At 39.1% G+C, this 14,317-nt stretch overlaps 1 protein-coding gene across 4 annotated transcripts; it reads right to left on the bottom strand.

Annotated features, from left to right (window-relative positions):
- Window positions 1-48: 48 nt before the first annotated feature.
- On the bottom strand, window positions 49-13,555 carry DAGLB (diacylglycerol lipase beta). 4 transcript variants are annotated; one of them, XM_062588561.1, is made up of 15 exons: window positions 13,431-13,555; window positions 12,654-12,805; window positions 9,652-9,826; window positions 8,809-9,070; window positions 7,638-7,763; window positions 6,606-6,733; window positions 5,481-5,607; window positions 5,006-5,089; window positions 4,499-4,576; window positions 4,011-4,091; window positions 3,792-3,919; window positions 3,172-3,240; window positions 3,003-3,075; window positions 1,837-2,090; window positions 49-275 (listed from the first exon to the last, which is right to left on the bottom strand). In XM_062588561.1, exons 1-15 carry the CDS (start codon window positions 13,523-13,525, stop codon window positions 83-85), a joined length of 2,025 nt encoding a protein of 674 aa, XP_062444545.1. In that variant the 5' UTR covers window positions 13,526-13,555; the 3' UTR covers window positions 49-82. The 4 variants fall into 4 exon arrangements, with proteins under 4 accessions (XP_062444545.1, XP_062444546.1, XP_062444548.1 ...); XM_062588563.1 differs by lacking the exon at window positions 49-275 and adding an exon at window positions 1,287-1,698; XM_062588562.1 differs by lacking the exon at window positions 3,172-3,240.
- Between the last annotated feature and the right edge of the window lie 762 nt (window positions 13,556-14,317).

The following is a 14,317-nucleotide window of genomic DNA, read 5'->3' as shown; positions in this document are numbered from 1 at the left end:
AAAAAAACACCCTCCCCCAACCCCCTCCCCCCCCCCCCCCCCACACACACACACACAGCTGCTCATCTTTCTTACATTATGGTTATACTATGTTGGTGTTAAAGTCCCGTGTTTGACAAGAAATACAAGCGCCATGTTCCTGAGCCAAACTGTTCAGTGCTTTGAGCACAACATCTGGCATGTGGTCTGTTATCATCTTGGGACTTATTAAAATGCTGCTGAAGACTGTCTCTTTTGACCAGCTTGCAGTGTATTTAATATCTGAAGAGCAAAACCTAAAACAGACAAACAGTACAAAAACTTTCAGACTGTCTCAACTGATTAAGGGGACGGGGACAAACTCTTTCCATTTGTCCCATGTGACAGGACAAGAGGCAATGGGCAGAAATTGAAGCGCAGGAAGTTCCACCTGAATGTGAGGGGGAATTTCGTCACTGTGAGAGTGACGGAGCACTGGAACAGGTCGCCCAGAGAGGTTGTGGAGTCTCCTTCTCTGGCGGTCTTCAAGGCCCACCTGGATGCAGCCCTGTCTAACATGCTCTAGGTGACACTGCTGAGTGGGGAGGTTGGACTGGATGATCTCCAGAGGTCCCTTCCACCCCTACCGATTCTATGATTCTATGATGCTAAGTGTCAAGCCTGGAATGGCTTTCCTGTGGGGCTCTACAACCTGGAGGTGTCTGACCCTTTCCAGAGGAGCAATTAAAACTTTTTCAGAGTCAGCAGGAAAAAAAAAAGATTTAATGCTGCAGAAACTATGCAGTTAGGATTTTATTTTACAGAACATAGTAAATGATGGGGGGATCCTATGTTATACTGTAAGTAAGAAAAAAAGTAAGATTAACTGCTCTGCTTAGGAGTAAATGAAGAGTAGGCTGTTAATATGTAAGTGCATCGATCAAGAAAATCTGGTGGTTTTCTGGTATTAGAAGTACCCTAATTTTAAAAACTATTTAAGTATTAAAAGGATGAAGTGAAGCTTAAACAAAGTAATTATCAGTCTGCTAAAAGAGAGGGAAAAAAATGGATTTATCATCTAGCTCTTTTCTACCCTCTTTGTAGCTGAAATAAGAGCATCTGTCATTTACATCTGGGCTTCTGTAAGTTCCAGATGCTTTTATTCTTGTTTCAGAAAGAAATGAGAAAGGTTATCATAGGGAAGTACCTGTCTAGCCTGTGAGCAGTTTCAGATCATTTTGTTAAAAAAAAACAAACAAACAAACAAAAAAAAAAAAACATAACAGAAATAACACAAACCCACCCACACCCTTCCAGTAGTTTCAGCTTTTCTGTTCTCTTTGTCTCAATTGTCTTGCTTCCACTAAATAGAAGCAAGAAAAGGACAAGAGACTTCAATCTGCATAGTTAAGCTGGATATTGGGATAACTGGACCTCTCCACTCTGGCTCAGCAAGTATAAGCAAAATTTTGCCTATCTATCTTTATCATCGCTGGTATGCTTATGACTACCGAGTAAACAAGTGTTTCATTATCACCCCACTACTAGTGGGATCTAAAACTGCAAGATCACATACAGGAACTGCAGCATGCTAAACCTGAACTTAGCAGTGTACTGTTCAATGATACCATATTAACACATGCAGCATACGGCAAATAAATGATTACACACATATACCGAAGCAGTTTTCAAGGACTTGAAATGACGCATAAAGAAGCAGGGAGGCCAGAGAGAAGTTGCCTAATGTGCAAGAACCAAAAGATGAGATAAGAGACACAGATGACAAGCAGAATTGGAAACAGGTACTTTTGAAAGTGAGAAGGGACTTGAAGTAGATTTCAGGAAAACAGGACAATGTTATTCATTATTTTCACATACCTCTTAGAGCTGCATTCTTCTACAATATGGATAATCTTTCCAGGAAGATACAGATGAGGATACTGAGGTGGTGAATTTAAGCGTGATTCATCCTCGAGGGCGTTGTATGAAGGTGACCGATGAACCATTAAACTCTCTTCTGCTAAAAGAGGCTGGGTTAGGTCATCTTGGTTTCTACCATCCAGCTCAGTTGGGAAATTATCTGGATCTCCTCCAAATACTTCATACCAACACCCACGCAGTAGAATCTGGTACTGAATTCAGAAAGAAAAACAGGCAAATTAAAACTTGGCATCTCTTCAACTCATTTATTCTAGTTGTATGCTTGCACTCACACCATCTGAAACTACAATTAAAAATGAAAAATGACTGTAGCAGATACCCCCCCATTTCACCTTTTCCCACAGTAACATATCTTACCAATATCTAACTCAAGCCATCAGTAAGGCTAGGGAAAAAAAATCACTAACTTTTAATTGTCAATCACCTAATTCTGTATTTACAATGTCACCAGTTCCTGCTATAGGGCTGCTGATCCTGGGACTACATGGAAGTCTTGGTACAGTAGATCTGCAGCTTCAGGTATTCAGAGACAGCAGTTTTAAATCTTTAAACCACTTCTCTGTAACTTCAGTAACATTTTGCCTGACAACGCATTGTTCTAGCACTTTTCAGAATGGTGCTTCTCACTAACAGTAAAAAGAAGAGGTAAGCATTTCAACAACAAAGCTGAGACACATTTGCTTTTTAAATGAATACTAAAGGTTAAATTCAAATAAAACCACTAATTAGTTTACTTACAGATACTAAATGATTATTAATGAAAATAAGTAATCCTACTGATCTTTCACCATTTCAACTGTTTTGGTTTTTTGATTTTATTTTTTTGAATAGTTTAACAGCAAAACTAGCAAACAGAGCATTTCAGTTCTTGGATGCTGTGCACAAGTATCTTCCAGTCTTTTTGGATCTTCATTTCCAGCAAGACAGCTTATAGGGTAAGAGACTAATACCAATGTCACTGAATTAAAAACACTTGTGTTCCAGAACACAACTCTAATTCTCTTCATTAAAAGCAAAAATACACATGCCAATTGTCATTTCACTAAACCTGTGCTTAATCCAGCTGACAATTCCACTATTAACCATTCACTGCATTTAGTTACCTTAGGTCTGTTACAGTTTGCCACGATTCTCACTATTCTCCTCTTTAAATCTTCCATGTTGGGCATACTTAGCCTGTTTAAACACAAATAAAATAAAGAAAAGCCTCCTATCTCTGCAATCTATTTAACTCATCTCTGAAAAAACAATTAAAAAATATTTTCATCTCACCTTGCAACAAGGTCCTTTCCGACAATAATTGAAACAATGAAGTGCTTAGTGTAATCTGCAAGTGATTTGCTTAAAAAAAGACACACTTTAGACACACTAAAATATATGCACATCTTAAGTTATATTTTTATAGAAGGTTAACAATCATAAAAATTTGTTTTCAGTCATTTAGTAGGCTTTCAGAGCAACTTGCTACAGAGGACAGAGTAATTTCACTGCAGATTTTAATGGTCTCTTGCACATACAGATGTCAAACAGGTCAAAGTAGACTAGTCAGGTGACTGTAACATTTATTTGAAACTGTAATTATATTATACAGCAGAACTCACTAAAAATATTCCATTACTCAATATTTCCTGTGGAACTTGATTGTAACTCAAGATGGAGCAAATTTAGTGGAGAACTTATAAACACAGCCTAAAAATATCTGAGCCAGCTAAAAAGCCAAACTCTACAGTCATTATGGATAATGCATAACATTAATTTGTTTTGTGTAAAAACGAAAATAAGGGAACAGGCTTACCACAAAACAACTGCCAAACTAATCTCTGATGTATTTGTCAACTATAAGATTTTTTCATCTTCGACATGGAACCAAATAACAGAACTATCATATTTACCTTAAAAGCCCTCCTGGAGGAGAAAAGGCATAGCATTTTAATGTTGGGAAAGAGTTCCTGAGCATGATGGCCAGTATGGAAGCTGTTCCACCACCTAAACTGTGACCAACTATCACAAGTTTATATTCCTGAAGACAGAAAGAAAAGACTGAAACATAGACACCAAAAAGCCTCTGGATAATTTTTCTGGCAAAATAAATAATTTTGAAGGTAGCTTACCGGAGCAATTGTGAAAGCCTGGTTTAAAATTCCATCATTTATTATCTTTTGATAGATGTAATTCGCAGCTTGGGTTATTCCCTAGAAAACAGCATGTTCAGTTAGAAAACAAGGTTAGTATCTAACCTGAAGTGTGATGCATGTGTACTTTAAATACAATGCTACCACAGAACAACTTCTTTTTGCAGAAATGATATTCTCTTTTAACCTGCTCCTGTCAGAGGTCTAGGTATAACCAAGTGGTATTGTATATAACTGCTAAAATTCTTTTGGAATACTTTAAATAAAGACACGGAGTCAGACAGCAGGATTACAGCTTCCACTTTGCAGTGTCAGAGGCAGTATTTGATGTAACAATCAAGCCAACTGGAATATTTTGTGTAATCCATCTTGCAAAAATACTCTTCCTGTATAACTGAAAGACCCTGGATGTTAAATCAGTTTTATTACTGCAAAGATAAATTCCGAGCGCTACGGACTGCACACACCTTATGTACAAAGCCGTTTTCTAGAACATCCTCCAGTGTTAAGTCTTCACAATCTGCTGACAGATCAGTGAGAATGTCCTGTAAACAAGACAGACTTTATCAGACCTCTCTGCAGGCCTTCATAACTCATGGGTCCCACTATACTTCTTAACATTGTCATAGAGACATCATCAATCGGACTTCTAAGTTTTTTAGCAACAAAATATGACCCACCGTAAAACAACCATAATAAGCAATCAATTCTGTTTTCTGCAGCTCCTGCCAAGCTGCAAACACACACTATAAATGCACCTTCCCTCACAGCAAAACAGAAATCAATTACTCTCCTTCTTTCAGCAGTTTCTTCCAGTGGCACAGCAAATACTATCCATCCAAAGACACAGAAGCATACTACTTAAGCCTAGAGGACTCATCCCATGAGTTGTTTTACAACATAATACAGCTTCCTCTCGATACTAGGAGTTTATCCATTTCTATAGAGCCAGCTATACATCAGATGGATGATACCTCGAAAGACAAGGTTCCTCTTACTGCAACCACAATAGCTTCTTTTTTGTGATCCAAAGCAACAAAAAATGGAATCTCATAGATCTGGAGGGAAAAAAAGTATTCAGTACAGATATTAGGTTTTTGTAAAAGTAAACATTTGTTCTCACCTTCTGAAAGCTTTCTTACTGAGGTCTATTTATTGATTATGAAAATATGAAAATAATCTGACTTACTTCCTCAGCTTGTGGTTAAGTGCTCTCATTGCAATACTGAGACAGATCTTTGTCAATAGCTTTGTGACTGTTTCTTTAGATTAAAAAAAAAAAAAACACCACAGAACCGAAGAATGTATGTTTCAGGAGATGTTTTTTTTTCTTTTTTTCTTTTGCATCTTCTACTTATAAATGGTAGATGCAAACTAGAATCTTCACCCCTTGCTTTCACTGACTTAATAACTATGTTTTTTTGCTGAATGCCTGTTCACATTGTTTACCTTGTTATGAAAACTGATATGAATGAAGTCTCTGTACTGCAGTCCTGTTATTTTTAGGATGGATCCAAAGTGAAAGTTATGACGATCACTGCCAGTTATATCAGAATCTGTTGGTCTATTTCCGCAACTAACAAACACAGAAGAGAAAAACTTTCATGTTCAAAATTTTTAAGTTTCCTTTCAGGAATCAAACTCAGTTAAATCTGCAGAAGGATTTCTGCCAGGAGTCAAAAGTTCATCTGATTTTTTGGAATCATACTAGTAATCTGATAAAAGATGTCACCTCTGCCCTCAAACATGATTTTGTCTGAGGAATACACCATACATTTTCAGTTCAAGGAGTGGCAAACACGCCATTGCTACAGGACTATCGTAGAGCAAACAAGCAATAAAGAAAAAATTATTAAGACTACAAGCCAATGATAGAAAATACAAACAAGCAAAAAGGAAGTTTAAATTCTGTATGGCAAGCTTATCTAATGTTTTATCCACTATATTATGTGAAATTTCAGTTTTTCCAAGTCGTTAATATTTGAGTAGGTTACTAATTTAGAAATAATCATTTATAGTTATAAGTTATAATCACAGACTTGAGTGGTCACTTAAATATATGGTAAACTTAGGCAGATTTATGTATATTTCAATATTGACTGTAAAAATTTCTTTTTGACTGAATGTTGACTCTGAAGGTTGGGGAAGTTGGATGAGGAAAAGCAAAGAAAATGGAGGCTGGAGCAACACAAAACATTTTCCAATTTCTTTAAGATAGAGGACTGTCAACAGATTTCCCCAAAAGCCTAATTTTAAACTGTGTTTGATTTAATTCCAATTCTTGGCATTTTGCTGAATGAATTTTATTGGTTCAGACTGAATGAAGGTCAAGCACCTTCTTTATCTCATTTGCAAACTTTTCTTAAAAGACAAAAGCTAATCTGTCTCTGAGGGTGGGGAGAGTCCTTGAAATTTTGTTTCTGCTGAGTTCATGGAAGACAACTCATGTCAAGCTCATGTACTCTCATGAGTGACATAATGAAACAAAAATGTGGCTATTGAAACTAATTTACGTGTATAACATTTCTTAAGAAAAAGGAAGCTGTACATTTTTAAGATCTTGATCCAACCTACCAATCACCATTGAGCTTACAGAGTGCAGTAAATGGGTTGGTGTATATGTAGTAGGGCCAGCCATAGGCAGCGGCAGCAAACCGCATGTAGTGAGCAGCATTCTCCAGTTCAATATCCAAATCATCAGTCTGAAAAGACACAAGGAAAGAGGAGGAAAGACAGAGGAAGAAAAATGGTAAGGCAGCCCCAGAATAAAACCTCAACACAAACTGCTGAAAATTAAGGCTTCTTGAAATAAATCCTATCCAAGAAGAAAACCTCAAGGTTAAATATACACTAAAAATAGCCTGTCATATTCCAGGAAAAAAAAAAAAGTTTATTTACATAGCAACAGAACTCAAGAAACCTGAAAAGCTCTCATTACATTATTTTTTCTGATATATACGCACTGATAAGCTCAATACTGAAAAATAAGTTACTTAGGGATGTCAAAGGAATGGCTAAAGAGCTGTAGGAGATCTCTCTGTTGGGAACTTTTTTCGCACAACCTCTTACTGGATAGATACAAAAGCAATTCCGTAGAAATGCGCTTATTTACTAGATACTCTGGATGAAGCAGAATTACATACTTTTATTAAACACAGAACAAAAGAAGATAAAATAATTAAAAAAAAGACATTCTAATACAGGAAATTAGTAAAGATCAATTAGCAAACTGTAACTCTTCATCTGCAAGCAATTAAAAGCTGCTATTTTTGTTTCTTACCTTGTCCAGATATTTACAGCAAACTTTATTTTTTTTCAGAATACTGAAAAATCCTGCTCTTAACCTCTTCAAAATTTGTGTCAATTTGGATTCATCATCAACTTCTAATTATTCACTCTTAAGCTGTACTTATGCAAAAGGAGATGCATGCTTCTGTCTGCATACTGTCAACATGTTTTTACTTTACTTATTTATAATTTAAACTGTGAATAATAATGGTGTTTAATTTTGTCTAAAAGGCATTTGTATAAAGAACTACACCTCACTTAGATCCAACATGCTCTCTTAGAGGAGATGCGCCAGTGGCTACAACAATCCTATCTTACCACAGGAGATGATGGAGAACAACATAAGATTTCTTCAGGTTCTTTTGGGCAACTTTCCATTTTGTCTTGCTCTTGATGGAGAAGAGTCAAACCAGCTGCTATATCACTTGGCACCAGATCAGTGTCCTATAAAAAGAAATGAGAGTGCTTAAAAATCCCACACAACCCAACACAGCAAGATTGTATCATAAGAAAATGCACAAGGAATTCTAGAAATATTTTTTCAGTTTACTTAAATACATGTCACTCAGAAGAAAATGTTTAATCAGAGAAACAGGTCACATCACTATCTAAACCATCCTTTTGTACATATGGAATGTTGTCTTCAAATAAGACTGATGACAATTCTATACATGAATTTCATCACTTAACAAAAAAAACTCTTTGATGGACCAGTTCAGTCCTATAGCAAATAATGATCTAGACACTGCTTATCATTGCTCTACACCACCATGTAAAAAGCTCAAGTTCTCTATATTATATAGCTATTATTATTCCTTAAATACAGAGAACAACTAAAAAGGATTTCACAAATGAGAGGGCTGAAGGGCTTTTTCTCAAGTATCTGGGACAACCATCACCTCATAAGATTGACTCCCTTTATCCTACAAGCCACTGAGTAGGCAGAAGCTGTAAATTAGCATGCACAAACACCATTTAATAAACAAGAACTAGTAGTTTTGAAATCATAAACAGATCTCAGTGTCAACACAGAACTTTGGTGGCTCAAGCAGTAGCTGAGGTAAGTTTGAGCTAAATCAACATGGTACAGCCTTCAGTGAGGTATAGGTTTTCTGCTGTTCCCCCAAAGCAACTTCTGCATGTTCTTTGCTACTGGTATGACTCTATTCGCAGTCAGTAAGGAAAACTTCTGTATCTTCACATACTGAGAAAAAGAAACTTACCCTTATTCTCCTGACGCTTGCCTAAGAAGAAATGCCATTTTCTCAAAGCCCTTCACGCTTGTGAAAGGGGGGAAACTTTTTTTAAAAGGGAGTGTGGTATAAGGGAACCACCTTTAACTATTAAATTTGCACATTCAAAACCTGATTTTAAAGCACAAGGCAGCAGTGAACTCTTGTTGAACAAATGTACATGTAAATGTGTTACAGTACTTGGAAATTCAGTTTTACTCAAAAATGGAAAAGCACATAAAAAAAATCCATCTTACTGAAAAGTAGGTGCGGAAAAGCTCTGCAATACTTGTAAAAGCCACTCGATGGTCATCATCTTGAACAATACAACAACACAGTAACCTGATTCTTTTTTCCCAGACTCTGGTAGCAGTGTTCTTCACATTATATAGCAATTGCCCTGACTGACTGCTTTCCAGGTTCCGATTTACACCATCAGTGAGGTAAACCGTTTTTTTCCCTCCAAGTGGATCAAAGACTATTATAACTCCAACGATGGTGAAGATGATGATAATCCAGCTGCAAAACAGAAGGAAGCGGGAGGAAAATGCCATGAAACCAGATATTTCTGAAATATGCAAGACAATGCAACTATAGATCTCAGATAGAAAACAAACTTAGGTAGGAAATTCTGTAAGAACACCATCTGTTATTGTCATAAAGCTGAATGCTTTTTTAGTGGGCTTTCAATCCACTAGGCATAAGAACAAGACTGTCAGCTCATTCCACATCGGGCACCAAATTCAAAATCATAGCCCTGTGCCTTAAAAATAGCAACCCAGATTTGCCAGTGATCTATTCACTTGCCTCTCCATACTTATCCCATTTTTCTACATGCCCATCTATCCTTCTTATCCTTTCTGTTCTTCATCTTCTTATCCTTCACCCTATTGGGTGTGTATTCTGCAAGGCAGGAAGCTCAAATTTGTTTAGGGAAGGATTTCAATTTATTCTAGTTGTATAGATTTAGAAGTTTTTCCTCCATTCACTATGAAAATCTTCTATGAGAAATCAAAATAATTTAAAAGAATTATCAAAGCCTTTAACTGCCAAAAAAAAGTCTTAAATGAATACGTACAAAATACGTGTACTACTATTACCTTGCAACAACTGTCCCAAATACGACATTCATCACAGTCTTCTCACAGTGCACACTGCTATCTGACACCCATACAGCTCCTACAACAGCCCAGATGAATTCAGGCAAATAGAGAAGTAGGCGTGTATAAAGGAGTTTGGGAAGAGATTTTCTTGGGCCTGGATTAGAAATTGTTCCTGAAATTACAGGAATAATTTAAACAAGGGCTGTTTACAAAGGCATCCTAAGTACATAAAATCCTACAAAGGTACATGAGCTTTTTCAGCTTTACAGAAAATATAAAATTTAATCAAAATTATAAATTCTTTCAAACTTTAAGGAAAGCTATCACTGAAGCTGAGAAAAGTTACAATGGTTTAGAGCCATGATTCTTGCAATCTGTTCCACTAATTCCCAGTATTACTCTCTAGTAAGAAAAAGCATGCAGTGAACTTGAGACAGTAGTGCTGTGCCCACTATAAGTCAAAGCTGTGAACTGAGTGTTTAGTTGCCTCACCCACATTTCCCAATAACTTTTGCCGCCAGCTTCTATCTATTATTTTCAACAAAACCAAAAGCATTTTGCTTTTCACTTCCCTCAACAAAACCAAAAGCATTTTGTTTTCACTTCCATCATTTCATTCTAGGATTTCAAGATAGCCCTATCTATTAAGTGATCTATTCTTAGATTTAAAACATTAAACCTCATCAGATTTCTTTTTTTCAAGTCCATTGAGCTATATCTAAAAAAACCTCCGGTTACCATAATTTTTACCATAAGTTACCATAATACCACAATATATATTTTTTCTATTTAGTATGCCTGACCACCTATTAACAATTTATATCATTCCTCTGAACTCAGAGTTTAATCCCTAACATGGCTTATTTCCTGGGAAGGTAGAGAATGACTATCGTATCTTTATTTCAGTTTGGGGAATTATCCACTCTCCTGCTCTATGTGATCATTTTAAAGTCAGATATGTTTCAATTTTTTGAAAAACAGAACTATTCTAGAGAAAGGATTTTGTGGACATGAAAAAATTGCATCTAAGTGGTAAAAATAAAAAAAAATGACATAGATTCAAAGTACTAGAAATATTGCTGGTTTTGTTCATTGCCAAAGTCATCAAAATTGAGCTGAATGACATCCTACCCACTTCTAAATGCTTTACAGGAGTTAATAGTTAGCTACCAAGAATTACAGGCAGAACTTGTCATCCAGTAAAAGAGCATTGTGAAAAAAAACACATACTAATACAGAACACATTATGAAGCAAATAATAGTTCAATCAGCTGAACACTGCAATTTTAGAGATGCAGTTTTCCAGGGCTACATGCTATGAGTTCTATTCATTCATCGAGTCACTAAATAATAAATTAATTCATTCACATTTTTGAAGATACTTGCACTTTTTTTATTTAAGAGGAAAAAAACGTAGTGCTATTTCCAGAAACAAAACATTTATTAGAGTATCTACTGTATTTTCTGTATCGTTAATTTACTAACAACCTTTTTCTTTTAGCACTCTTAGGCAACAAAAAAGTGTGTATTTTTATAGCCAGCTTAGCTCCTTAAACCTGTCTGTTGGTCACACAATAATGAAGGTGGTGGTGTGCGTATGCGTACTTACGTGCAGGCAGCGTAACTGTAAAGGTTTAAAATGCTACAGAACAAAACCAGTAACTTTGGAGACTAGTCTCCAAATGTACAGATGTGCTTCACATCCAGGGGCAAAGCTGCTTAAAAAAGCCCCTGACCCAACAGCTGCTTATTGCTGTTCCCACGTTCCTGTGAAAACAAACCAACCAAACGAAAACTTTCCTTTTCCTGCACTGCAAGCCAGCAGATGAATTCTTCATCCAAGTTCATCATTGGCATCGGAACGCCCATGTCAGTATGGTGCACGGGGCGGCGCAAGAACCACTGCTAGCAAAAAACTACATGTTCTAACCACAGTCCAAGACACTTCACTATTAGTTTTCTTGGAAATTCAGTCTCAGAATTCTTCCTGCCTTATGACCTTATAAACTACTTTTAAACTGAGCAAAACTCCTTCCTCTTGCTATTTACAGTTATATCTCTCACCTCCACAAACCTGATATTAAAAACTGCTTAACTTGGCTGCTCTTCCTTTTGTTCCTCTGGAAACTGCATGAAAACCATTCATTTGATTTGAGCTCAGGATTATCTTTCACATCTCTGCTCTGTCATAGTTTCTCTTCACGCACTCTTTATGCTTCTTTCCATTTAATTAATTTAAATATTTTCCTATTTACAGTGTGTGAGAATCAATATATTAGAAATTGTGAGGATATTACAAATCTATTATTCCAAAAATGACATAAATATTCTAGATTAATATTCCTAGCAGTGCTTTGGTAAAGACGTCCATCACTAGAAAAAAAACAGTAATAATAAAAAAAAAAAACTATCATTTCTTTATCTCAAAATGAAGCAATTCTACAAATGCCAAGAAGTTACATTAGGGCATTAGTTACATTCTTTCTTCTGTTAAGTCTTCTACTTCAAGGCATTTATATGGATTGTTTTCCTATACATTATTTTCCAAAGCAACCCATTACTGCTGATGAGTTTTTGTAAGATAGGGCTAAATTTGTGTACAAAAGGCAAAGTTTGCAAGAAATTTCATATGAGAGAGAGATCTGGATAAAGTCCCCTAAAAGCCTGTCAGGGACCTTAAAAACAGTGTTTCATGCCAAGTCATAATTAAATGGTGGATGTAGAGGCAGAAATTTTCAAGATGCTCTGATGGTGATAATCATGTCTTTGTCAGCCATATTAGACTACTGTCTCTGCTTATCATTTTCTGCTCCTGCCTAACAGAGTTAATACTATTAAAGCAAATGAATGGTGATAGATAGATTCTTAAGCTTGAATACTGCTAAAGCACTTGAACTTTTTGCAAGTTTTTTGCTTTTTAAATATCAACTCCATATTAAAAAATCCGATATAATTCTACTATATAAATATAGAATATTATGTACTCTTTAACTATATACCTCGCATACTGATGCATACAATAGCAGATAATGCACATATTATGGCAGCCAGGAGAATTAGGAGGACAAGCAAGTAGCTGTGCAATAAGCCTCCTCCAGTACAGTCAAATTGCCCTTTATGAACTGTGTAAAGAACAAGAATTCCAATCCACCTACAAGAAAATAGGACAACAAAAGTTACAGGTGGAAAAAAATACACTGCAAAGCGATCCCTTGATAAAAAGCCTTTATCTTAATTAAAGTATTCTACGGAGATTAATAGGGAATTCATAAGTAATGAATTTGTCAGAATTCAACAACTGTAAGAACACATAGTCGGCCTGACAACAAAGTCGGCCTGAACACAGGCCCTTCATGGTGCTACTTATTTCCACGGGTCCCAAAGAACCTAGACTGATCCAAAGAAAGGTGCCATTATACTGCTTGCTCTAATAACGAAACAGCGTTAGCACTTCTCCGCGACTGGAGAGCGACCGCGCGGTGTGCACAGAAGACACCCCACCGCAGTATTACGCCGTTTGCCATGTGACGCCAGGAACCGCAGGTAACGACCGTTACATTACCTGGAAAAACCTGGGCTTTTCTCTCCCGCTGATACAAAACGCCGGATGAACAGGGCAAGCTTGCGGCTGGCGCCTGAGGGCGACCTGTCCCCGAGAGGCGAGCCCGCCGCCCCGGCCGGCGAAGCCCGGCAGCGCGGGGCGAGCAGCCAGCGGCCGCGCCGTAACGGCCGGGCTCGCGCGGCCCCGCGCCAACGGCCCCCGGCCCGCGCCTTACCACACCACCCTGACGAAGAGCTCGAAGGCTCCCGGGAGCACGAAGTCGTCGCTGCCGATGGCCCAGCGCCGCCCGAACACCACCATGCCCGGCATCCTGCGGGCCGCGCCGCGCCGCGCGGCCGCCGCTCGGTGGCCTGCGCCGGCGGCGCCCCCGGCCCCGCGCGCGCCCAGGGGCGCGGTACCCGCGCGGCCCTTCGCCCCGCGCGCCGCCGCTCGGCCCGGAGCTAACGGCCGCCCCGCCCCGCCCCTGCGCGCGCGCGCGGCACCGCCCACCGCAGGGCACGCGCCTACGTCACGGCAGCGCGACGCCGTGGCGCAGCCCGCAGCCCGCCCTCACGGAGCCCAGCCGCGCACGCGCGCTGCGCAGCCCCGACAGCCGCATGCGCGGAGCCTCCCGCCCGGACGCACGCTCCCGCAGCGCGCAAGGCCGCGAACCTGACGAACCCCCTCACAGCGCAGCAGCCTGTGGCGGCCCCGCGCCCGGAGTCGGCGCCCGGTGTTCCCTAAGGGGACAGGTGGTTTCACAGAAACGCGAGCGGCAGCGGCACGCTCGCTGGAGCGGCTCAGCGTACGCTTTGGGAGGGGCGCAGCGATGGAGCGCCAAGGCACCCGAGCTCTTCGGGATCGAACGAACGCCCGCCGGCGTCAAACCCTCACCTCCAAGGCCCAGTTCAGCACGGCAGCTTGCACTCCCTCCTGCAGGTCGTGCTGGAGGCGGAGCGCTTGCAGAAGACCTGGCACCGACGCACGGGTGCTTTATTCAGCAACAGCGCCCTGCTCAGTGAATAATGAAATTAAACTGCCCCTTGCTACGACTTTTCATCCAACCTTAGGCCAAGAGAGAGCCTTAATTCAGAAATAAAAATGCCATTTTCACTCTTTCAT

Source organism: Rhea pennata, chromosome 15 (assembly GCF_028389875.1).
Source record: "Rhea pennata isolate bPtePen1 chromosome 15, bPtePen1.pri, whole genome shotgun sequence".
In the NCBI taxonomy this organism is placed as follows: Eukaryota; Metazoa; Chordata; class Aves; order Rheiformes; family Rheidae; genus Rhea; species Rhea pennata.
Note: the sequence above shows the minus strand (reverse complement) of the source record. Positions and strands in the feature narration are given on the sequence as shown.